This window comes from Culex quinquefasciatus, chromosome 1 (genome assembly GCF_015732765.1).
Source record: "Culex quinquefasciatus strain JHB chromosome 1, VPISU_Cqui_1.0_pri_paternal, whole genome shotgun sequence".
NCBI classification, from domain to species: Eukaryota; Metazoa; Arthropoda; class Insecta; order Diptera; family Culicidae; genus Culex; species Culex quinquefasciatus.
This window is the reverse complement of record NC_051861.1, coordinates 37,917,854-37,943,862: the sequence shown is the minus strand read 5'-3', so window position 1 is coordinate 37,943,862 and position 26,009 is coordinate 37,917,854. Positions and strand designations below refer to the sequence as shown.

Genomic DNA, 26,009 nt, shown 5'->3' with positions numbered 1-26,009 from the left:
ATATGCGTGATTGACAAGATCACATTGTTTGCCCCGCCGGACTTGAAGGAGAAGATACTTCAAACGGACAAGAACAGCCTGGATGATGTCCTCAAGATTGTCTCAACGCACGAATCCGTGAAGTATCAGGCCAGCCAGATGGTAGCAGCAGGACCGTCCGGTAGTCGTCAACCATGCCTGGTCCCGGTGGAAGTGAACCGAATGCACACACATCCACCAAAGAACCACGCTGTTGAGTGTTCAAGGTGCGGGCAAACGCGGGCACTTGGGAAATGACCCAAGTTGTCCAGCGCTCAACATCCAGTGTAACCGTTGCCAGAGAATTGGACACTACGAGCAAAAATGTCGAACAGTCATGGCGAAGGGCGCAGTGAGCCGAGCTACGAACTCAACCCCAAAACCAAAGCGCAGTTTTCAACGAGTACGACCAGTAGATGATGAGAACATCGTTGACGAGGGGGGAGACAAAAGTTTCATATTCTCCATCGGAGATGGTGACGAATTTCTGTGGATCAAGATTGGAGGCATCATGACGCAAGTGCTGATTGATTCTGGAAGCAACAAGAACATAATTGACGATACGACTTGGAAGCGTATGAAGGTACAAGGAATCGAAATTCGAAATGCTACCAAGCAGGTCGACAAGCAGTTCAGGGGATATGGCAAAGACGCACAACCACTCAGCGTCATTGGAATGTTTGATTCTACAGTCGAAATCCAGAATGAGAATCAACAGATGCAGGCTGTAGCACGATTCTACGTCGTCGCAAATGGAAACCAGCCGCTGCTCGGGAAGGAAACCGCCCAGGAGCTCAACGTACTAAGGCTTGGGCTGCCGGGTCAAGATGACCGGACCTGGATGGTAAGTTTGATTTTAATACTGCTAGGTCATTTCTTTCATCAACTTAAATATGTTTCAAGATTGAGAACAATAGCCCGTTCTCCAAACTGAAGGGAATTAAGCTCCGCATTTCGGTTGATGGCTCGGTAACTCCCGTCGCTCAGCCAGCAAGACGACCACCCCTTGCTCTGCTGAGTCGCATTGAGGAGAAGCTGAACCAACTGGAATCTACGGACATAATCGAGAAGGTAGAGCAGTACAGCGACTGGGTTTCACCCTTGGTGGTGGTGGTTAAAGATAATGGCGACTTGAGACTGTGTGTTGATATGCGCCAGGCGAACCGTGCGATCAAGCGGGAACACTTTGTCATGCCGACAGTTGACGATATCTTGCCTCGGATGAACGCAGCAAATTTTTTCACCCGGCTGGACGTCAAGGACGCGTTCCACCAGATTGAGCTGGAGGAAACGTCACGCTCGATTACTACCTTTATTACGCACCGCGGCATGTACCGATACAAACGACTAATGTTCGGGATCAGCTGTGCCCCGGAACAATACCAGAAAATCATGGGACAGCTACTGGCGGGGTGCGACAACTGTGTGCATTACATCGATGACATCATTGTGTTTGGACGCACAGAAGAAGAACACGATCGTTGTGTGGAAAAGGTGCTAACCGTACTAAAGAGCCGTAACGTTCTGCTGAATCTCAAGAAATGTTTGTTCAAAGTGACTGAGCTCGATTTCCTTGGTCATCACATTTCGGACAAAGGCATACGACCAGCTGACGATAAGGTGCGAGCGATTCGAGCCTTCAGATCTCCGCGAAATGTCGAAGAACTTAGGAGTTTCCTGGGACTAGTCACTTACGTCGGAAGATTCTTGCCGGGTCTTGGGACAATTTCGGCTCCGCTGCGAAAGCTTACTCAACGAGACGTTAGCTTCAGCTGGGAAAATCAGCACGAGCAGGCTTTCTTGAGGTGGATTTTCATATTTTTCATGTATTTCTTGGCATGCTTAAAATTTCAATTACAGGTTGAAAACGATGATTTCGGACGTCAAGAACTTGAGTTTTTTTGACAACTCCCTTCGTACAAGAGTCGTCGCGGATGCATCTCCGGTAGCACTGGGCGCTGTTTTGTTGCAATTTGAATCCTCAACCGACGACAGCCCAAAATTTATTTGCTACGCAAGCAAAAGTTTGACATCTACCGAGCAGCGATACTGCCAGACCGAGAAAGAGTCCTTGGCGTTGGTTTGGGCGGTCGAACGATTTGCGCATTATCTCATCGGTCGGACGTTTGAATTAGAGACTGACCACAAACCCTCGAAGCAATTTTCTCACCAACATCACGCCCATGCTTGAGGATCGAACGATGGATTCTTCGTCTACAATCGTTCAGGTTCCGAGTTGTCTACCGGAAAGGGTCATCTAACATTGCTGACTCGTTGTCGAGGCTAACCGTGCATTCCAATGACAACGAAGATATCGATCCTGATGAGAAGTTCCTGATTCTGACCGTGTTGGAATCAACGGCGATCGATATTAGTGAGATTGAGGACGCGACCATTCACGATCAAGAGCTGACCCTCGTGAAGGATAGCTTGCGCTCAGGAATTTGGAAGTACCCGGAGATCAAAGTGTACGAAACCTTCCAAAACGAACTTGGATTGGTCGGAGAGCTCGTTGTCAGGGGCAACAAGATGATCGTTCCGTCAAGTTTGCGCAGGAGATTCCTTGAACTGGGACATGAGGGACATCCAGGAGAATCCGGAATGAAGCGGAGGTTGAGAGACAGAGTATGGTGGCCAGGAATGGACAAGGTCATCAAGAAATGGATTACTGATTGTGAGGGCTGCCGACTAACAGGACTTCCGCAGAAACCAGAAGCGATGCAACGAAGACCACTGCCCCTGGAAGCTTGGGTGGATGTTGCCATTGATTTTCTTGGCCCGCTTCCTTCTGGGAGTACCTCTTCGTAATCGTTGACTACTTCAGCCGCTATAAGGAAATCGAAATAATGACCAAAATCACAGCGAAGGATACCGTTGATCGACTTCGTGCCATTTTCAAGCGGCTGGGGTTCCCGAGGACAATCAGTCTCGACAATGCGAAGCAGTTCTTGAGTTCGGAGTTCCGGGACTATTGTAGGGAATGCGGTATAACCCTGAACTACACAACACCGTACTTCCCGCAGCAAAATGGAGAGGTCGAAAGGCAAAACAGATCATTGCTGAAGCGGCTGCAGATCAGCAACGCTTTGAAACGAGACTGGAAGCAGGACCTTGACGAGTACTTGACGATGTACTACTCTACGCCGCATTCCATAACCGGAAAGACACCGTCGGAGTTGATGCTGGGACGCACGATTAGAACCAAACTTCCGTTCTTGAGGGAAATTGAAACCGCTCCGCCAAACGAAGAGTTCTGTGATCGCGATGCTATTGCGAAGAAACATGCTTGTGACCGTGAGAACATCAAGCGGAACGCGAGACCTTCGTCGATTCAAGAAGGGGATAAAGTGTTGATGCAAAATTTACTACCCGAAACAAGCTCACGACAACCTACTCTCCGGTCGAGTATACTGTTGTACGGAAATCTGGTACACGTTGCACAGTACAGAGCGAGGATAGTGGAACAACCTATGAGCGAAACTCTTCGCATCTGAAAAAGATTCCAACTTCAGTGCCAGCGGAATCTGTAGATCTAACATCAACTCGCTCATCAACATCTCCATCTAACTGTTCTATTTCGCAGGAACCACTCCGGGAAGATTCTCCACCAGCACCATTGGATACCTCACCGAAGCCTGCTGATATCCCTAATATTCCGTCAAGGCCAAAGCGAGTTTGCAAACGTCCGCTGAAGTTTGATGATTACGTTGATGTTCCGCTCGATCAATAAAGGAAGGGAGATGTGATACCCTGTGCGGGTTCAGGAGTGCGCTACGTGCAGGTGCACCCTGTGGACGAGCTGTCAGTCGAGGAGTTAAGGAAAATCAAATAACACGTGTGCTACTAACTACTGTATACTAAAGTTCGAATAATAAACGATTGCAACCGAGATTGCAACAGTTATTATACATAGGTGGAGGGATTTTATTAAATGATCATTATGTTGCATTATTATATTTAATTGATTATATAACCACACTTTACACTAAAAACATTATACAAAACACATAAGAAACTGTAAACTGGAGCGTTTGGCACGGTATGTTCACGCATCCTTCCTCCCCTGTAGATTCGGTGAAATATGATCCGTTCTCAGAATCCTCTCTGCGGTAAACACACCGTAGTAGGGCTGGCCGCTTTTTGCAATACATACCAGGCAAACCACCGAGGGAACCATCATCATGTTTGCTGAACACCCTCGGAAAGCTTCTGGAACGGATCATCCTTAACCGGCTGACCAAGTACACGGAGAGCGAGCATGGCTCAGCAGCGAGGCAGTTCGGCTTCCGTAAAGGGATATCCACGGTGGACGGGAAAGTGGTCGGGAAAGCCGACGAAGCGCGGAGGAAAAAACGCAGAGGGAACCGTTGCTGCGCAATAGTCACGATTGACGTCAAGAACGCGTTCAACAGTGCGAGCTGGGCGGCCATAGCAGCAGCGCTGCACAAAATGAAGGTGCCTGACTATTTGTGCATGATCTTGAAGAGCTACTACGAGAACCGTGTGCTGGTCTACGACACTGAGGATTATGCCGAACAACGCTGGACCCAGGAGCAGTAGGCGCCGTCTCTTGGCAAGTGTCGCGACGTCCATACTTAGGTACGGCGGACCGGACACACAATAGTGGAACACCCGAGGGGAACGACACATCCGGATTTGATAAAAAATCATCGAATCCCGAAAAAAATAACGAAAATTGAGCTGAGAAAAGCTTTCAAATGAAGGTATAAGCGAATCATTATGTTCAATTACCGATTTGTTATGATTTTTTGAACATTGGCCGATCTGTAAACTGTTCCGAATATGAGGGATGACTGTACATATTTCTGCAAAAATTATTGGCGAAAACAAACCAGCAGAACTCAGCTGCTGGTTTCGGCGAAAAACTTCGCTGGTTCAATGTAATTTTTTGCAAATATTGATTTGGGTTCCGTAATGAACAGCTGTTCTTTTGTTTGAGCTTTGTTTTGGTGCCGTAAATGACAGCTCTCTTTTGTTCTGGTTTGTTTTGGTGCCGTAATTGACAGCTAGTGATGGCTGCGGTCGAGCTGCCTGTAGTGAGATATAGATGTCGCCCCCTGGAATCTTCAAATCCTGAGTCAGGGAGCGTTCTTTTATTGCGTAACGCAGTTGGGAGGAAGGAGGGGGGGGGGACTTCATAGATTCAGAGATTCATAGAGATTCAAGAAAATCAAAAGATAAAAAATAATTTGAATATTTGAAGGACTTCTGTAGTTATAGATGTATTTAGGGAAAACCTTTTATTGGAACACCGTCCAATAAAAAGTGCACTTTTACCATTTCCACACGCTACACGCTGTAATTCCCCTCCCCCCTTCAACGCAACTCTCACCTGTCACAACGACGGAGGGGGCGCGAACACGTTTCGGGTTGAAAATGGCCGGTATTTCGCTGTCACGCGTCATGATGTTATCGATCATGTTGTTGCTCCGTCGTCACCGTCACTACCACTACCGATGGGGACGACGTCTTCTTCCTCTTCTGCTTCTTCTGTTGGTTGGTTGACGTTAATTGCTTCTATTACTACCGGCGGCCATTCCATGGTCCATGTTTGCGGCTCTAGAACACCTGTAAGAGTTTGGAGAAGTGGAAAAAGGTGGGAATTAAGCATAAAGTCTAAGTCACAATCAGAAAGGCGGATACACGCGCGGACTACAAGGGAGCAACTTGAGGCCCATTTTTGGCTGGGCGATGGTCAATCACGCAGAGCCGAGAGTAGAGAACGGTCGAGATCCGTATCAAGGACGGGGTAATTCGAAGAGATTTGCTTGCTGAGAAACTTCCGTGAGCTGTTGTGAAATAGGATTAATGGCACACGAGTTTCTATTCTCGATAAAACAGCCAAAACGTCAATTTAACACGTTTAGAATAACAATCTTCAATCTAGTACACAATGGTTCTCTTTGCTGAACGTAGCACCACCAGCGTCAAATTTGGAAAGTACGACACGTGCTTTGCAGAAGTTTCCATGCGGAAATGTCAGTTCGCCAGATCTCGTTGTGGTCCGAGGGGTACGACACTTTTGTCTAGATTTCTTGATTGCTCCCTGATAAACCATAAAACTTTATCTATTGGAATAAAAAACATACCCAATTTTCTAAAAATAATAATGTTACCTTTCTAATGTTTAAATGCCAACCAATCTCTTGAATAAACAAACAATTTTCATAAATCAATTGACTAATCGCCCCCAATAACTGAAAACCAACTAACAAAAAAAACACCACTCTCAGAACAATCGCGCTCCACAATTGGTCGTGAATCAATATTAATCAATTTCAGATCGGTCATTGTCACGCTGCTGCTGCCGCCGCCGTTGTCCGGCAAGGGATCCGGGTGTGATTGATACCATAAAATCGTGGTCCGTAACGAACCATAACCCGACCGCGCGCGCAGCTAACAGACGGTGACAGACAGCAATCGCAAGCAGAAAAAAAATCAAGTTGAAAGAAAATCTAGCTGGCGACCACAACCAAAAAATCCTTTCGCCACTCGAGCGACTACCCGCCCCTAACGAAAAAGTTGAGGTGGCTCAGGTTCATGCTAATTGACGGCAGTAGGTGGAACCGTTTCCTGTTCGGAGCGAACCCTGTCGGGGCTGATGGAATTTTAGCGACTCAAGAAACTCGAGAGACTCAAGAAAGTCAAGAGTTTCTACAGATTTATGAGATTCAAAAGGTTACACATGTTCAAGAGATTCTTGAAATTCTTGAGATTCATGCCATTCAAGAGATTCGAGAGATTCTAGAAATTCCTGAGATTTAAGAGATTCAAGAGGTTCAAGAAATTCATGTGATTCAAAAGATTCAAGAGATTTGAGAAATTATAGATATTCATCAAATTTAATAGATTCAAGAGATTTGAGAGATTCAAGAGACTCGAGAGATTCAGTAGATTTAAGAAATTTAAGAGAATCAAGAGTTTTTGAGAGATTTAAGAGCTTCAAGTGATTCAAGATATTAAGAGATTCAAGAGATTCGAGAGAATCAAGAGATTGAAAAGATTCAAGAGATTTAAGAAATCTAAGGGATTCAAAAGATTCAAGAGATTCAAGATTAAATCTCTTGAATCTTTTGAATTACTTGAATCTCTTGAATCTTTTCAATCTCTTGAAACTCTTGCATCTCTTGAATCTCTTGAATCTCTTGAATCTCTGGAATCTCTTCAATCTCTTGAATTTCTTGAATCTTTCAAATGAATTTCAATCTATTGAATCTCTTGAATCACTTGATCAAGAGATTCAATAGAATTAAGAGATTCGAGAGATTTAAGAGATTCGAGAGATTGGAGAGATTCAAGAGACTCAAGCGATTCAAGCGATTTTAGAGACTCTAGAGATTCAACAGATTCGAGAGATTTATGAGATTCAAGAGATTCAAGAGATTAAAAAAATTCAAGAGATCCAAGAAATTCAAGTAATTAAAAAGATTCAAGAGATTTAAGAAATTAAAGAAACAGAAAACTGTTACTGAAAGGGTCAGATCGTCGATTTCAGAGACGCATGATTCAGAAAAAATATGATAATCTAAATCAGACTACCCCAACTAATGGTCAGTTTGGCCAACGAGCCTCAACTGGACCGCACTAACACTAGCAGTGACTGATTCCAATGACCTTGTCGCGTTTCGTGGAGTTGCGAACCATTTCCAGGGAATTGCAGAACCAATCCCAGCGTGTGCAAGGCAATGGTTAGATCGGAATGTGCTGACTTGTGTGTCCGGTTTGAAAAAAAAAAAAGATTTTTGCGATATTCATTAGCAATAACTTCAAGGACCCTGGCCCGATCCTTTTTTTTTTATAGCGGCGCCGCCATTATGGCAAAATGTGACAAGGACGCTGCGTCACCTGCGATATTGGGGCGGGTTGCAAAAAATGCATCAAATGCCGATTGAGTTGTAAGTGAACCACATTTCTTAAGGCACGTTTGCAAAATTAAGTGTATCACGTGGCGCTTCTTAATTTATTCACTATAGTGGAATGAGAGCAACTCAGTGTGGTCAGGTTGGAGGTTGTCCACAATTTTAGTCGTAGATTATTTTATGAGCAAAGTTGTAAGGGGGTCACTCACTGCTCGGCTGATGCTGCTGCAGGGGTTAACCGGAGGTCGTAAAGTTGTCGATGTTGTGGGCAAGTTTTTGGTTTAATTTGACTTTTTTATGGCAAACTTTTCAGTTAGAGTATTTTTATTAGTTGGAAAAGATTATATCATAGAAAACAGCATATTTGATCTTGATGTCATTGAAATAGTGCGGTGCTTCTCAATATCCTGGTTTATTTCCGCACATGTGGAAACATATTGAAAATATAGAAATTATGGTCAATTTTTTGTCTGAGATTGATTTTTAGATGCAAAATTAAATGTTCAACAAAAAAATTACGTTGCAAATTTTGAATTAAGTTCTATGTTCTACGGTAAACAGACAAATCAGAATAAAAATGAGGAAATTGATGAAATGAGTTTTTCTCAGTGCCACCCTGGGTGCTGAATAGTGGTTCGCAAAACGGCCTCAATTTTGAACTGTCAAAGTGGAACCAATTTGCTATTCGCTAAAAGTAGAGAGTATTGTGATCGGTCATTAAAAATTGTTCATTTTTTATTGCAAGAATGAAAAATGTGTGACTTTTGAAGACCTGGGGTTGAAATCAAGAAATCTTAAAATAGTTGAAGGCGAGATCGTATTTTTTTATAATTATGAATGGATGTTGTTTATGGAGTCTATGCGGTTGTAACCATCCAGAAGCTGTCTTTATTGTTTGATTCCGTTAGAAATCCTGGTTTAGTGAAAATCTTCTCTGTTTGTTGGATCAGCTACGCTAGAATAAGCAATGTTTTTTCAATGGACCAGGAAGAGCTGCAGGATTCCAAAATCATCAAGGGAATTTATCTGCGACAACGCAGAATGACACTCTCGCCACAGTTCTTCGTCACCCGTAAAAAAAGAAAAATCTCTTCTAAACGATCGAAACGCGACAATTTTCCAGTAAAAACCCGATTTAATCCCACCTGGGGTGAGATAGAGCCTTTCTTACAAAAGGAAGTTAACGGCAGTTGATTTTTTTTTTTCAAAGAAATAGCAATATAAAGAATGGTCCATTCATAATACAATTCGAAACTCAACCATATTTTTTCATGTAACTGAAAAGCGCTGGTTTTTGCCCCATTTGCCATGGCCGGTTGTAAGCTGTGCTCGCACAAAAGCATTTTCGATTTTTTAAATCAGAACACATTGTTTTTGAGACAGAGAATTAGCTCACAATTTGCGATGTTCGTAATGTTTTCTGCATATCACTAAATTGTTCGTATTCTCTGAGTGTTTTTTTGCACTTTTCAAAATATTAAAAATTAACGAGAAAACAAAATAATTCCGTCTTGCTCCAATGCGTTAAAGTGGTTAAAAAATAACTGGCAGAAAGTGTTTCAACACCCGAGAATTTGCCGTGTTGTAAACAACGATGTAACGGTAAAGCCGCATAAATGTTCTTGAAAACTTTGAAACGCCTACTATAATTCACTAAACTGTCATTTAGGCGTTAGGCAAAATTGTGAGCTTTCAATAAGCAAGCATTTAGGCGTTTTTGGGATTGGGAAGCATACAACGACTGAGCGCTCGGTGGGACTTCACTACGACAAACGCAAACGTACCGAATAAACCACCTTGGTGCGCTGGTACGACGAACAAAAATACTAATACACAAAAAGCTAGTACCGAAGCTAGAAAACCAAACCCGCGATGTGCGTTGTCACTGGCACATGGGAAGCTTGAACGCTTCCCAGAAATTCGTTCGCTCAGAGTTCGATCAGAGAATGAGCAAAACAAAAAAGAAAGGCAAAAGAATGAGCATGAGGCTTCAGAACAGATAGCTGCTTGCGTCTAGTTTGAGTTAACTGAAGCTTAGCATAGAAAATAATGATAGGCGATGTGTGATGAACGAGCAATCGATAAAGCAACTTGCACTAAAAGGGGGTAATCTAGTATCAAAACTCTATACGCGCCAGCATCACGCGCCAGCATTGCTCGCGTCTGCATGTGAAGCTCAACTTTTGACAACTTGTCGACGAGGCGACAAAAATCGATCGTCCATGATTTTTTGCAGATTTTTCGAATGAATATTTCTCGAGAAATGATTTGGGAACGAAGCTTGATTTGGCGTCGGAGCCAAAAGCAAACACTATACCTTTCTTTAGTAAGAAAGGCAAAAATGGAAATTTTCTAAAATCTGAACGGTAAATCCAAATGAGGTCAAATTTGTTTCAGAACATCGAGTATGGTCTAGATTATGATGTGGAGAAAAATTAGATAAAATGCCAAAGGAATAGTTTTGGCATTTGGTGAGAATTGGCTTTTACCTTTTTAGGGTTTTTCCCCTCACAGTGAATTAGTCCACAAGCTGTAAATCAAAACCACATTACCGACATGGATGAAAATTTGGGAGGATGTAGGGCTGGAAAATGCAATTTTTGGACAAAAACGATTTTAATACTTCAATTTTCGACCGAATTTTCATTTGAAAACCGCCTGATTTGGTGAAAACACACTCCGAGTCCCCATAAAAATGGATAAATTCAAATTTGGTATGGAACTGGTTCAGGTTCAGCACATCCCCTTTCAAATGCGCCCAAGAGAGCTCAAATCTATAATGTGGGCTCTGAGAAACCCCCTACCACAAAATTGAGCACTTTTTTACCACACACGGACGTCACGCGTGCTCTACAGTAAATTAAGCGCCAAAATTCGGATATTGGAGGTAGACCAATTCTGTCATTGTCAATCGATCGGGCGTCAAAAATCGATCGTCCATGATTTTTTGCAGATTTTTCGAATGAATATTTCTCGAGAAATGATTTGGGAACGAAGCTTGATTTGGCGTCGGAGCCAAAAGCAAACACTATACCTTTCTTTAGTAAGAAAGGCAAAAATATCAATAACCAGACAAAATAAAACACATGCTACTTATTATAAAACAGCTCATTTAGTAGTAAGAAAAAAAGTCATGCTTGTGCTTGAACAGCCTCTGACTTTGAAGATGTAAACAAAGTGGGATCATTCGAAAATCACATTACGCATTCTCTCTATTCATCACCCAGGTGCCTCCTAATAAGCCCTGATTTTTAAATTGACGATACCTTGTTAACTATTTTTTCGATTTTTAGCGTTTAAAACCTTTGTAAAAAATAGTTTTCCACTCGTTGTGTTGATTTTTTAAAGTTTGTTTTTTTTTTGTTGAACGTTGCACATAATAAAAATGAAGTACAATTGTTTCCAATTGAAAGTTTGATTCTGCATGTAGAAACTAAGTTTTAATTAATCTACAGTATGTAAAAAAAGTATTTACACCCCTTGGGCACTATGCACATTTTGTGATAAAACATGTAACAATTTAAAGTTTGACAGAAACCTAGTACTACGTTTTGTTCAGAAACTCATGCCGAACATTTTGCTACAAAAAGCTCATGAAAAGATGGTTTCTATAAAAGTTATATAACAAATACTATAATAAAAATAAAAAAAATGTGTAAAAAAAGTTTGTACACCTTTCGAAAAATTAACATAAATAATGTTATTTGTTGACAAATCACCATGAATCCAGTCTCCCAACTCCAAATAGGCATCCTTGACTGATTAAAAAAATAATTTGGATTAAATATAAAGTTTACTAATTACTTAGAATAAAAGTTTATATAACTCTGGAAATTCTATATAAAACTTATCTAAACTAAATTTTGCAAACTTTCAATTTAACTAAATGTCATTATATTACCATAAAATTGCTATTTAAACATTCTGGAGTGGGTATAACACCGTTTTGGGGGTCTTTGTATCGCTAGAATAGATTTTCGTTGGAATTCCGTACCATCCCGGAATAACGTCGTCGGAAAATCCGCCGGCATCTGAACCGGTCCACAATTCACAAGTCAACCTATATGCCATCGGAAAGGGCATAAAATTTCCGATCTTTTGATACCCATACATCCAGGTTTCTATAAAACCATAGATTATTAATCAAGTAGATGTCCCACTAGGAATTTGCTCCATATACCCACTTGGCGACACCCCTTTAGCGCTCTGCGCGCCACCACAGTCAAATTACAGGTACTAAATTGCTAAACAAAATCGTAGCACTCTTGAACTTTTCAACCAAAAATTTCATGGCATCAACAAGTGTCACTTATTTTGTTTTGCTTGTTGGTTCGTAAAACTGTTTCCATGATAACCACGGTGGTGGTGGCTGTTGTTTGTTAAATTTTGAGAAGCTAAAATTTCGACACTTCCGGGAACCGATGGTCCGCCAATGGTAAGAACAACAGCAGAACCGTACTCTGTTTTGATTTGAACAACTTTGTTATTTTTTTTATCTTCTCAGTTTGAAAACAAACGCAGTACCGTCAGCAAATGTAGTACCATTGTCGGTGAGCAGCAACTGGTTGCGCCAATCAATGGGATTCTTGTTACTCGATATGAACGACCGGAAGTTAACAGCGAAAATGTCGATAGCATGGTTGAAAAGGCCACATCAGCGGTTACCACCCCCTCTGTCGTGCCCCCACAACCTGTAACAGACCAGCCCCGTTCCCCCCTTCAAGATATGTACCGTGAAAAAAAAACAAGATCTATAAAAAATAAGATGTTTTATTCCCAAGAATTTTATATTTATATCAATAATATAATAAAATAAAAATTATAACTTATTGCGCAGCAGTACAGAAACATTGGGCCCTTTGCTATCGGTTCGGGGAATGATCTCAAGGTGCGTAATTTTACGAGATCAGAGGCAAAAGATGGACGTTTCCGGTCGCAGTCTTAAATTTGTCCGGAAGTATGACAGCATCGACTGTCCAGGCTTCTGATTATAGCATCGGGTACAAAATCGCACCGCTTCACCATTGTGTTTTCCGGAAATTCACGTAGCTGAGAAATTCAAAACAAGCTTTTTGATGGAGGATTATGTTTGTTATAACTTTATTTCTCACCTGCCTTTTTGAAGAGCACAAAACTTCCGTTCTATTAACCGGAAAATTCTAACGCCGACATAATCTGCACCACCAACTTTCGATGGAACTAGGCCAGCTGCTCGAAGCGGCAGAAAACGGCGCAGCCAGCAAATTCCTAACACATTCGCGAAGCAAAGAGAACGCAAAATGCGCGGTACGTCTTTGTTTTGACATTTCCTAGAAACAGCAGTTGCTAGTCGAGAGTGGCTTGGATATACCCGCTGAGCATTGAACTGAAACTGGGGAGGATTTTTTTTCAATCGTTCCCAAAGGGTAGGTTAGTACCTGTGAATTGCCACCAGGTGTAATTTTGGCGTGGCGGTAGTGTCGCCAGCCCCAACAGCGGAGTGGCGTATCTATATATATTTAGTCTATGATAAAACCCACGTTTTTAAATACCAAGGCAAAAACGTTGTTATGGTTTCGTTTGAGCAACCTGCTAAAAATGTTTTTTTTTGTTCTCGTGGATCAAACTTACTTTTTGCGCAGGTATTTAACAACGTGGGTTTTATAGAAACCTGGATGTATGGGTATCAAAAGATCGGAAATTTTATGCTCTTTTCGATGCCACATAGGTTAACTTGTGAATTGTGGACCGGTTCGGATGCCGGCGGGTTTTCCGACGACGTAATTCCGGATTGGTACGGAATTCCAACGAAAATCTATTCTAGCGATACAAATACCCCCAAAACGGTGTTATACCCACTCCAAAATGTTTAAATAGCAATTTTATGGTAATATAATGACGTTTAGTTAAATTGAAAGTTTGCAAAATTTAGTTTAGATAAGTTTTATATAGAATTTCCAGAGTTATATAAACTTTTATTCTAAGTAATTAGTAAACTTTATATTTAATCCAAATTATTTTTTTAATCAGTCAAGGAAACCTATTTGGAGTTGGGAGACTGGATTCATGGTGATTAGTCAACAAATAACATTGTTTATGTTAATTTTTCGGAAGGTGTACAAACTTTTTTTGCACCTTTTTTATTTTTGTTATAGTATTTGTTATATAACCTTTTATAGAAACCATCTTTTCATGAGCTTTTTGTAGCAAAATGTTCGGCATGAGTTTCTGAACAAAAGGTAGCACTAGGTTTCTGTCAAACTTTAAATTGTTACATGTTTCATCACAAAATGTGCATAGTGCCCAAGGGGTGTAAATACTTTTTTTACATACTGTAACAGGGGTGCCCAACCTTTTGGCCCAGCGAGCCTGATCTAATTTTTCTGAAGCAGTGTTAAGTTGTTTTAAGTAAACAAACAAATAAACTAATGGTGCACCCAAAGTTAAAGAACGAGGGGATAGTCCTCACGAAAAGAAACGTGAGGAAAGTGCTATTTTGCGAGAGTATAGTCCTCTCGCGTGTTCATTCGTTCATTAGAACAGTTCATCCTATTGAGTGGCTTATATGGACAAATGACCGCCACTTAGTCACCGAACCATGGTGGCCCATACGGCAAAGGCACGGTTCAATATGCCGAAAGTCTTGGGTTCGAGTCTCGGTACCGGTACTTTTTTTTGATAGATGAACTTTTTCGGAAAATGAACCATGAGTAAAGTACTCTCGGTAATTTCGGGATTTATCCTCTCCGTCCGCACACGGTACCATTTTACTACCGAATCGTGCTCTTTATCCTCTCGTATGCCGATGCCCAGTTCTGGGTGTGTAAATAAGATTCATATATCTTTATTTCAAGAAAAAAAAGATAACTTTCAAAGATGTGTTTATTTGAATTATTTTTATTTTGCTTTGGATACAATTTTATTGTAATTATATCCTGATATCATTAACTCAAAAACATTCCAGTTTCGTCGAAGCATTTTTTTCAAAATTGAAAAATCAACGAGACAAGATCAAATTTTTTAAAACGAAATTTTGATGCACCTTAATTCAAATATTTTACAAAACATTTCAAAATGATTTTAATTTAAAAAAATAATATATATATCTAATAGTTTTTAATTCGTCATTCTTCAAATTTTTTAGAATTATTGAAATTTTCCAAAAAACAAACATTGCCTTTTGAATTTATGGCTCATTATGAAACATTTTTTAATATTTAAAAAAATATTTTCAGCAGTCTCTATTTTCAATATGATTAATTTGATTTTTAAAGCTTTTTTCCAGCAAAACTTTATCATTGAAAAAATGTTCTGAAAAATACATTATTTTTGCTTACTCATTTCTGAAAAATCTATTTCAATCAAAATCCTCAAAAAAGAAACAATTCAATTAGAAGTAAATATAGCCAAAACCAGAAGAAATTTTGAAATTTAGTGTCTCTTTGCAATCTTTTTGCTCATTTTTCATGCTGGATAATTGATTCTGAATATATCAATATAGAAATGGTAAGAATTCAATTCAAACATAAAGAATTTTTTAATGAGAAATAAAATCATTTAAAAAAATACAAAGGCACAATCCAAACAATTAGCATGTTTTGTTATAATATCTCAAAATTTCATCTATAATTTTGACACATATTTTATTGACTATTTTATGAAAATCCTTTAGGGCCGGTCAAAGAACTTTTTTGAAATATAGTCGTGGGCCGGGCGTTGGTCAGGCCTGATTTAAATTAATATTACGAGAATTAAACAAAATCAGCCTCTTTAGTGCTTTTAAACATATACAAAATCCGAACATTAAAAAACCGTATTCACTGAACTCAAATTTTTCTGCCGTGAGCAGGATAGAGTTTTTGTTTGCAAAATCTCATCGGCTTTACTTGATGTGGTCAAATGCAACACATTCGTGACATTTTCCGATCTTTTCAAAAACAATACTTTCAAATTTTTTAAATCAATACTAACATTTCAAAAGGGCGTATTATTGAATGCTCAGTGGAAAAGAGTTATACCTTCATTGAAGGGTTCCTTTAGAATTTTGGAAAGCTTAAATTTGGCATAAAATAAAATATAATTTCAATTTTGTATTAAAATCTTTGTTATTGAAAATCATGTTTCAGTCCATCATTTTGATGAGATTTACGATTCCGTTAACTTCTCTCCAACTCGACAAGAAATCCCGTGCGTCAAGTGCAAAATTGCACAGCGTGAGTACACGATCGTCAAACATTCGCACAAAAAAAAGTACTTTTTTGCGCCTCAAATAAATTGATCGCAGTTGAACTTCGCACGAACTAGCCTCAAAATCAAAAAAACGATGAAAAACGAACGAAAAAGACACTTTTATTCGCCGCAGAGAAAGGGGCTCCCCCTGAAAAATCGCACGATCTCTCACACGATCGTGTGCCGTTCGTCGCCGCCTGCTGCGTTCAAGTCCTCGTCCGGGCGAGCTTACCCGCTGCCCGAGCGCCACCGCAAGCTTCAGTCGTGAACGAAGCTTTGCGCGCGATTGTTTGTTGTTTGCGTTGCATTTTTTTTGTTTTTTGTTTTGTTGCGTGATCGTGCGTGCGAAAACCGGCGTCGGGTGGCAATTTTTCTCTTTATTTTGGCGTTTTCTTTTGTTTTTCTCTCAGCTGTTGTCGAAATCGAATCGAATTGAATCGAAAAAAAAGTGCACACTAATTGAAAGCTGCAAAAATTGAAGGCAATTATGAAGAAGCCACACAAGTTGTGAAAGTGCGTGTGAGTGTGTACGCAACAAGTGCGTAAGCTTATTTGGCAAGCCAATCAGGAAGAAGAAGTAGAAAAAAACGCAAACACGAGAAATTGGCGGGGAAAAGTTCTTGAAGAAGCAACACAACAAAAAAGAACCCGAAGTGAGGCGAAACGTTGAGGAAGCGTCCAATTGCAGCCGAAGAGGCGCCGAAGGTCGCCGCAAAATTGGCGTTGCGCGTATTTACTTTGCATTGCAACGAGCAATAGCGTGTGTGCGTACGCGTGTGTAAAAAAAATCAATTTGTTGCATTTTTTAATGTTGAGGAGTTCGAGAACGGTGCAACAATCACACACACAGCAACAGCAGAAGCAGAAGCAGCTGCAGACATCAGAGGAAAACAAAAGAACCAACAATGAGAGCTTGGGTGTTATTATTGGTTGTAAGTAAATAAGGCAAATCGTACAGAAAACAAGTCCAAACATGAATGAATCCGATCAAGTAGGTGTCGATTCGGGACCTTTAGGAAGGAAATGAAATGTCGTAACTACCAAGGCCAGTAATTTCCAAGGTTGACGTCAATTCTGTCATCGTGATTTGACTTTTTTTTTACAGTTCTCGTGAGCATGATTTCCCCTTCCTTTGTACAGGCTCCCCAAGAGTCAATCAGTTGGGGAAGGAAGTAAAGGAAGCCGCCAACTTTGACTGACTGACTGACTGACTGATCGAGCGAGGTCGGAATGCAACAAGGCTGATTGGTTTGGTTTGGCGTTCGATGCGTAAATTGTAGGGCTGAATGTAGAGCACGCGATCGATGACTATGCAGTTTTTTTCTTAGGGTTAGTAAGAGAAAGAGGATGAGGGATATTTGGCAGCATAATTAGACTTTGGTAAAGAATATGGTAATAATTGAATCAATTTTAATGTTGGTTTTTATGTCGGCAAGGTCGTTGTGGCTAATGAAGCATAATGGCTATGATGAGTGGACTAATTATTTGAAGTAAACCGTTTCCTTAAGGTCTTAAACCAAATGATGGGCATGAACTGAAGAACCTTCTTGTTTTACAACAATTAAAAAATATCTCTGGCTTTTTGAAAACAATCTTCGATAAGGTCGAATTTGGTCCTTTTGGCTTGGATTGTGTTGCGTACATCTTACTGAAACCTTCAAACAAAATCCTTTCATTTCGCTTCGGCAGGCAAGAAAAAACTGCTTTCTGAAAAATCAATCATTGAAACTATTTTCTGTAAGGCCGATGCAAATATTTTCCAAAGTTTTTGTCCCTCGGCTCTGGCAAAAAAACTGGTAGTTTTAAAATGCATTTAACACTAGTTAAATACAACTTATGTCAATATGTCAAGTCTCATTACCGGTACTTTTTTTTGAAAGATGAACTTTTTTTGAGGATGAACCCATGAGTAAAGTACTCTCGGTAATTACGGGATTTATCCTCTCAGCCCGCACACAGTACCATTTTACTACCGAATCCGTGCTCTTTATCCTCTCGTATGCCGATGTCCAGTTCTGGGTGTATATATCTGGCAGAACCAGCTCTGCTAGAGTATTTCGTGACTGGGAGATAGCACACAAGCGACGATTATGCAACCCAAAATTGAATTTAATAAAAAAAACTTTTACAATTTTCAATAATTTTATTTGACTTTAAAGTTGTTATGTCATATTCTTTTTGGCCTGCAACTGCTTCTGAATATCTAATAAATCAAATTTGTATCCGAAAAGAACTGATATTTATATTGAAAAAGTTTACATTTTTAAAATACATAACAGGAGTTGTTAAGAAAAAATGTGTTTTTTTTTTCGATTTTTAAATAGTGCTGCACATTTCTGGAAATATTTTGTAAATTTTTACAGAATATTTTTCAATAGGTCCTTTGCTTTCTGGTTGTTCTATGTTGAAAATAAAAAATCATTTATTGAAACTGTTTTTTTGAAAAGTGCTCTAAACGTTAAAATTTTCAAAAAACCGAATACGGGAATAGACTTTCCAGGCAATTTTACATAAAAGTCTCCATATTGACCACTGTACTTAGTCCAAACTTGATTTTACAGTCTCGTTAATATTTCTACCGGAAAGCTTGTCCAATTTCCCATAAGATTGTCTCTGATAGTGGTCAATATGGAGATTTTTTTGTAAAATTGTCTGAAAAATCGATTCCCGTATTCGGTTTTAGAAAATTTTGACAATTAGAGCACTTAAAAAAAAACAGTTTCAATAAATGATTTTTGTATTATTTTAGGTGAGTTGCTATATCTTGCATTTTTCGTAAGTCTTTTCCAAACATCTTAGGCTATTTTCAGAAAAATATAGAACGAAAAAATCGTGGGCTCACCTTCAAATTTGACTTTTAAACTTAAAAATCATAAAATCTCATGAAAGTGGCGTGGTTTTTTCTTTCGATGTTTTTTTTTTTTCAAAAAGCCCGTCTAATTTCCTACAAGTTTATCTTAGACCACTTTTTGATACGATGCAACGGCTTCGAGATACAGCAATATTTAAATTAAGAAATACAAACATATTTAGAGCATGAGCATGAGCATGAGAGACCACCCATGGTTGTCCTTCTCCGTTGCTGAACAGGACCATAATATCCCATCAGCACAACCGGTCACACGCTTCAACGATCAAATGATGTTTCCCTTATCAACAGCATGCATGAATGTGCTGAAAAGATAAAACATCACGATCATCAAAACTAGAGCCGGTGCGAATAGGAAACAGTCGTTGGCCACCAACGGCGCCCGCCATGTCAGTTTGTAGATCTCGAGGGAATGGGACGGGAATGTTAGTTAGCACAGGCTGCTACCAAGGGTGGGTTCTATACGATATCCACACCCCCGCGTAGGCCGGGAATTCCCGAAACCCGGGAATTCCCGAAATTGAAAAAAATATCAAATTTTGGTCTGGAAATTCAGATTTGGTTGTAGAAATAGATGAACAGTTGAATGCATAGTAGGGTGCCCAGAAAAAATGACCCCCTGCTCCACAAGCGGAAAACGGTTTTTTGGGTTATTTTAAACATCTGTGTAAATTTTGAGCAAATTTGGTTGAGATTAACCCATTGATACCCGAGCCTAAAGTTGGTGAAAAAAATGTTTTTCATACAAAAATAACTTTTTTAAATCGCTAATAACTTTGCAGGATCAAGTTTTACAACTTTGGTATCTTCTACAAAGTTGTAGAACATTAAATTTTCAATGAGATTCTCACTTTTAGGAATACTCGGATGTAAGTAGCGCACCGTGGAGACCAAACCGTTAAAAAGTTGGAGTTTCCATACATTTTTTCAATTTTTCCCATACAAACTTCACCTCCGAGTATCAATGGGTAAATGTTGACCGATTTTGCCCATATCTGGCCCAGAGTCCTAAAATAGCTCAATGAACAACATTCAGCGTGTGGAGCGAGGTTTTGAGAAAAAGTCCCTCTATCCGAATTATAAAGCATTAAAATTTGTATTCGGCATATATAAGCTTTAATTTGGCTTATTAGAGATTTTTTTTTTAATTTTAGTTCACACATCCGCAGAATGCCAGGCGCTTTGAATATTGGCACTAATTTGAAAAAAAATGAAACACTGCGCTAATTTCAAAAAAGTTAACTAAAAATGCCAATAACTTGAAAACGGTGCACTTTATCAAAAAATCACTGCAGTACTTTTTGATTGCAAATTCGATTTTACATCGAAAAATGAAGTTGTCAAATTTTTGCGACCAATATCTCGATTTTTTGAAAAAAATCTGTATTGATTCAAAAAATCATAACTCGGTCAAAGATTTTTTGCCCATTCTGGAAATTTCTGAAAAGTTGGCATTTGATGTCCTCTAAAATATATCAAAAAATAAAAAAATTTAAAATAGTATTTTTTGCAAATCAAGTTTTAGTAACAAAAAGTGAAATTAAAAATCAGCAAAAAAATTTTACCGTGTATCATTTTTTTTCAGTGTAGTCCATATCCATACCTACAACTTTGCCGAAGACACCAAATCGATCAAAAAATTCCTTCAAAAGATACAGATTTTTGAATTTTCACATATCCTTTTTGTATGGACAGCTGCCAAATTTGTATGGAAAATTATATGAACGAACTAATGATGCAAAATGGCTTCTTTGGGCATACCGAAGGCACCAAAAAAGTTTCAGCCGGACTAAAAAATACAAAAAAAAATCGAATGACCGAAATCTGAGAGAACTGCTCAATAATAATGTTGAGAAAAACCTCACAAGTTGCAACATATTTCAAAAATAAATCAAAATCGTATCGATGTCACCCCGGTTTACGGTACTCTGAAAAAGTTTGAAAAACACGAAGTTTTAAAATGAAAATTTGGGTTCTAAATGCAAAAATGACCCTTCCTGGGTTATTTCAGATTCGAAATTCCCCATAAATTACATATCTCACGATTTCTGATAGTTGAGCAATGGGAAATGGCAGTGATTTAAAAACTATTTTTTAATTTTCTTTTGATGAACAATACGTTTTTTTCTGAATTTTGGGCACGCCATCAAATCGGGCGTCCAATTTTACATAAAGGTCCCTTTGACACCAAATTTCCATCTCATCACCTTTTCGGGCTGCTTATTATTGAAAACCATGTCTTTTTCGCATGCACAAAAATTGAGGGTTTATTGCCGTTCAAGAGCCAAACGACAGGCGACACCTAGTGTTGAGTAGCAGAACAGAGCGAAGAATGTCGATTGAAATTTCCGCCCTTTGAGGTTATGTATGCGAATTCTGTTTTGTTAAATTCCAGCGTTGAGAACAACTTTTGAGCAAAAATTCGAGCTGATACTTTGTTAACTTTTGATGCTCTATCATTTTAAACAACATTATTTTTTTTAAATTATTTTTCTTCAATTTTTTTTTATTGCGTTAATTTATAGAGGGCAAAGAGTTAACAATCGTACTACTTGAATTTTTTCTCAAAAGTTGTTCTATGAGCTGTAAATTCAATTTTAAGTTTGCATTCCTATGTAACCGAACAGCGAAAATTTGAATCGTCATTCTTCGATGCTTTGCGCCACCTGTCGGAATTTTTGAGCTTTTGATCGCGAATACAGCCTCTCCGTCACGAGATATCAAAAAAAGGGCAATTTTTCCCGATTTGGTGTGAGTTGGTAGAGAATTCTTCATGAGTATTTGGAAAATTTTAAATTTACGACTGTTAAAAATGAAATACGATTGGAATCGTAATCTAACCGCCTTAATGTAAGTAAAATGCCAATATTCGATTCCAACAATACTTTCAAAATCATCACTGTGGCCTCTGCTGGGTTCAATTACCGAATCCAGCAGCAGCATCAGCAAGTGACTTGAGCTAACGACCTCCAGGGCACGGATAAGCACACGCTGCGTTCGATATCTCACTTCACCCAGAGCCTTTGGCAATTTTCTTGAAAGTATATTGAACCCCAATTTGGAGATTACATAACGTCTCGCCAGTGATTCGAAAGTCGACCAGCAGTTACTTTTACGTTCGAGGACATCACCGCACCATCGTCGTTGCGGAGTCTCGTTATAGTTCAGTGGACAAGTTGACTGCAAGTTGCCCTCTTCTCAACCGAGATTGGATTTGGTGACCCAAAAAAAAAAAAACGTTGCACTTTCGATTACCTTCACCAATTTTTGAGTCAGCATGAAGAAAATCGCTTCAAAATGACGAAAATTGAATCAATGTTACTCCGTCTGGTCAGCAGCAATGGGACCACACACCGGTGGTCATTTCCGCCATTAGTCTTCGTGGCGCGACAAAACGTTCACTCTCGAACGCATCTACCGACGCCACTCGACAGACCAAATAATTGTAATTTCACAATTACGAGTTCTCACACCTTGTACATTAGTCTCGAAAATGGAACATCCGACCACAAGAAGAAAAGAGCAATATTACTTAATCGGACAATGATGCTCACACATTCACTCGTTTGTTTTTTTCGGTTGCGTTCGAGTTGTTTAAAGGGGATGCCACATAGACTAATATTCTAGACAAAATACGCTTCCATTATGACGGTTTGACAGAACTGTGTTGCCAGATATTTGACTTCGATTTACTAAAGTAAATGCGCAAGAAAAGTCGTTCAAGTTGAAGTTAAGTCTTCAAAGCAACTCTTTCCCAGAGTGGCCAAATAATGTTCACGAGCTCATAAGCAGCTATGCTGAATAAACATCGTAAAGAAGAAGTAGACGAAACCGATCAGTGCCGGTGGTAGCGCTTCGGCAGTGTCTGGCCTGACCAACCTACAGCCGGCTCAATGTTGCTGGGCGATTTTCGATTTGAGAAAGGGGAAAAAATGCAGAAAAGAAAGGATTATTAAATCACTTTTATGAACTGGCGTGGCTCACGCTGATTATAACCATACACACGTGGCGGTTAAATTTATTCGTTTTGGTGCTTTTTGTTGGGGCCGACACCGTCGCCATTCAGTAGCCGAACGGCTGGCTTATAATGTGATAATTTGTTGTGGGAATTGTTCGCATTAACGGTGGGAAAGGTGAGATTGTGGGTTGATATTGCTGATTAATGTAATTTTCGTTATATTTTTTTCTTCTCAAAACAGATTTGCAACTAATTTTGTATTTTTCAAAGATTGCAAAATATCAATGTATTTATGAACATATTTCTTTCTTAACTTTTGCGGTTCGTGTCAATTTGTGGTTCCAAAATTCAAATCAACATGTTGTCGTTTATTTTAGGTAAAACAAAAAAAAAATGCTCGGGTCGGGATTTTTACCCAAAACCTTTAGATTCTCATTCCAAACCTCTACTACTGAGCTATAGATGAATGGATAAATAGAAGATCACTCAGGCGTCACTGTTTCCCCGAGCAGGTGAGAAAAGCAAAACGGAAGTCATTTCAATAACAAGTCCTGTTAAAATATCTGGTTTTGTTATTAGTAAATTATAACCATCGATGAAGAAAAAAAAATTAAATCCCCAAAGAGAATCCAACATTCTCGGACAAAAATAACTCAAGTTATGGTACATGGAAAATCCCTCAATCATTGATTGCATTATTCATGTGATATTCCATGTTTAAACAAATAACCAGCAGCAGTGTTGCTTATGAGTGATAGAAAAGCTATCAATTGATTATCTCTGCACCAAAAACATCCGGGAGTATACAGCTTGTGAGATCTCTTCTTGTGTCTCGTGATTCCCAGCGATATCATTCTCTCTCTCTCTATCACTCCTCCCTTTTTCTCGACTCTGCGCTCTCACCGCCTTTTTGTAACATCTAAGGCTATTTCTTTAAAAAAACGAAAACGAACGAAAAAAACCGTGACATCACCTTTAAATTTCACTTTGAAACTCATAGAAGTGGCGTGTATTTTTATTTCAGTGTATTTTTTCAGAAAGCCCGATCAAATTCCTACAAGTTTGTCTTTGACCACTTTTTGGTACGATGCAACGGCTTCGAGATACAGTCATTTTTAAATTGCAAAATACAAAAATATTTAAATAACTTACGCCCTTCTCAAATGTTATTTTCGAGTACAATTGGCTCCATATACACAAAACTGTCTTATATAGGCCTAGGAAAACATGTCTACAAAGTTTCCTTGAAATCGGAGAGGGTCGGGTACAAAAGTACCAGAAAAATTCCTGATTTGACAGATTCCTTAAAAAGTGATCGTTGAGTTAATAGTGGAGCAAAATAACTATGTGTGAGTGATTTTTAGGTGTTAACCAGAAAGACCTTCCCATAGCATCGTTGCTCGGAAGGCTCGCCGACGGGTCTGTTACGAAAGTCCTCCCCATAGCGTCGTAGCTCGGGAGGCATCGAAAAGCCAATACCTTATCCTACTAACCCAAAAAAAATAATCACGTGATGCTTGAAGGAGATGCTGTGGATTCAACGGTCTCAAGCGGTATCAACAAGTATATAGCGAAAAACTATGTGCTTGATTAGTCTGCAACTTCAACTATCGGACTAACATTCCTCCCTTTCGTTGAACTGCAGGCTTCTTGGGAGGGCGCCGGTATTGACTAATAAAGTAGAGATCTTCAGAGGTTAAACAGTCAACGGATGGTTGGCTCCCACTGATCATTTTTAATTCATTGTTTAACTTCAGCTGATCTGTCAATAACGGAGTAGCAGCTCATTGGCAGTCAGCCATGCTCATGCTCATGCTCATGCTCAATACCAAATTATGGTATTCCTGGACCCATTAAAATTTGTCTTTTAAGATGAATGATGGATTATGAAAGAGCAAAATGTTATCCCAAGTAACATTTTTTCCCAGGAGTTTTACAAGAGCTCTTCAAAATAGCTACAGCATAGCAGTTTGGACCGCGGTAGGATAAAATTCTCTTCAAAACTTCTTCAGGAGTTTGTAAGAGTACTTAAAGAGAGTTTTATCCCACCGCGGTCCAAACTGCTATGCTGTAGCTATCTTGAAGAGCTCTTGTAGAACTCCTGGAAAAAATGTTACTTGGGATATCATACTAATTTACATAAGGTATTGTTATGATATTGCAAAATTGCAGAATTTGCCAATAAAGCAACTCTCTACGAAATCGGCCGATTTCGACCATTTTTATTTTTTGTATTTTATGATTTGACTTAAACTTTGTGGGGGCCTTCCCTATGACCAAATAAGCTATTTTGCGTCATTGGTTCACCTATACAAGTCTCCATACAATTTTGGCTGCTGTCCATACAAAAATGGTATGTAAATATTCAAACAGCTGTAACTTTTGATTGAAAAGTTGTAGGAATTGTTGAGAACTTTTGAGAAAAAATAGGTATACGGAAAAAGAATTTGCAGATTTTTTTATCAACTTTTTTTTCACTAAAACTCAATTTCCCAAAATACGTATTTTTTGATTTTCGAGATTTTTTGATATATTTTAGGGGACAAAAATCCGCAACTTTTGAGCCATAGAGAAACATGGTCAAAAAATCTGCCGCCGAGTTATGAATTTTTGATAAAACAGTGATTTTTGGGAAAATCGAAGTTTCATGCAAAAACAAGTTTGACATTATTTTTTAATGCAAAATTAAATTTGCAATCGAAAGGTCCTTTCAGATTTTTTGATAAAGGGCTCCGTTTTCAAGATATAGCCACCGAAAGTTTGATTTTAGCGAAATATTTGCAGTTTTTCAATTTTTAAAAATAGTGACCATAAGTGACCATTTCTAAAAATATTTTTTTTGAGGAGTTCAGAAAATTTGCTATAAAATTGTCTAAGAGACATTGAAGATTGGAACTCGGGTTTCTGAGATAGAGCCGCTTTAAGAAAAAGAAACACGAAAATTGAAGTTTTCTTAATCTCACCAAAATTACCCACCATTTTCTAATAACGATATCTCAGCAACTAATGGTCCGATTATCAATGTTAATACATGAAACATTCGTGAAATTATAAAAATATTTTGAATGTTTTTAAA

The 26,009-nt window shown here is 39.1% G+C and overlaps 2 protein-coding genes across 19 annotated transcripts in view; one reads left to right on the top strand and one right to left on the bottom strand.

Moving 5' to 3' along the window:
• The window catches only part of LOC6035069 (putative thiamine transporter SLC35F3), a 139,323-nt gene that overhangs the window by 60,124 nt on the left and 53,190 nt on the right, over positions 1-26,009 (bottom strand). For all 18 annotated transcript variants that reach the window (XR_005279086.1, XR_005279084.1, XR_005279087.1 and 15 more), the window contains one exon: positions 5,372-5,607. Coding sequence is in view for 14 of the 18 variants with exons in the window: in XM_038266918.1 (XP_038122846.1) it covers positions 5,372-5,459 (88 nt within the window). In the remaining 4 variants the exon portion in view is untranslated. The remainder of the gene's footprint in view (positions 1-5,371; positions 5,608-26,009) is intronic.
• Positions 16,376-26,009, top strand: part of LOC119771212 (dendritic arbor reduction protein 1-like) — a 38,897-nt gene continuing 29,263 nt past the window's right edge. The window contains exon 1 of the mRNA XM_038266932.1: positions 16,376-17,038. Within this exon, the coding sequence (XP_038122860.1) occupies positions 17,012-17,038 (27 nt within the window). The 5' untranslated portion in view covers positions 16,376-17,011. The remainder of the gene's footprint in view (positions 17,039-26,009) is intronic.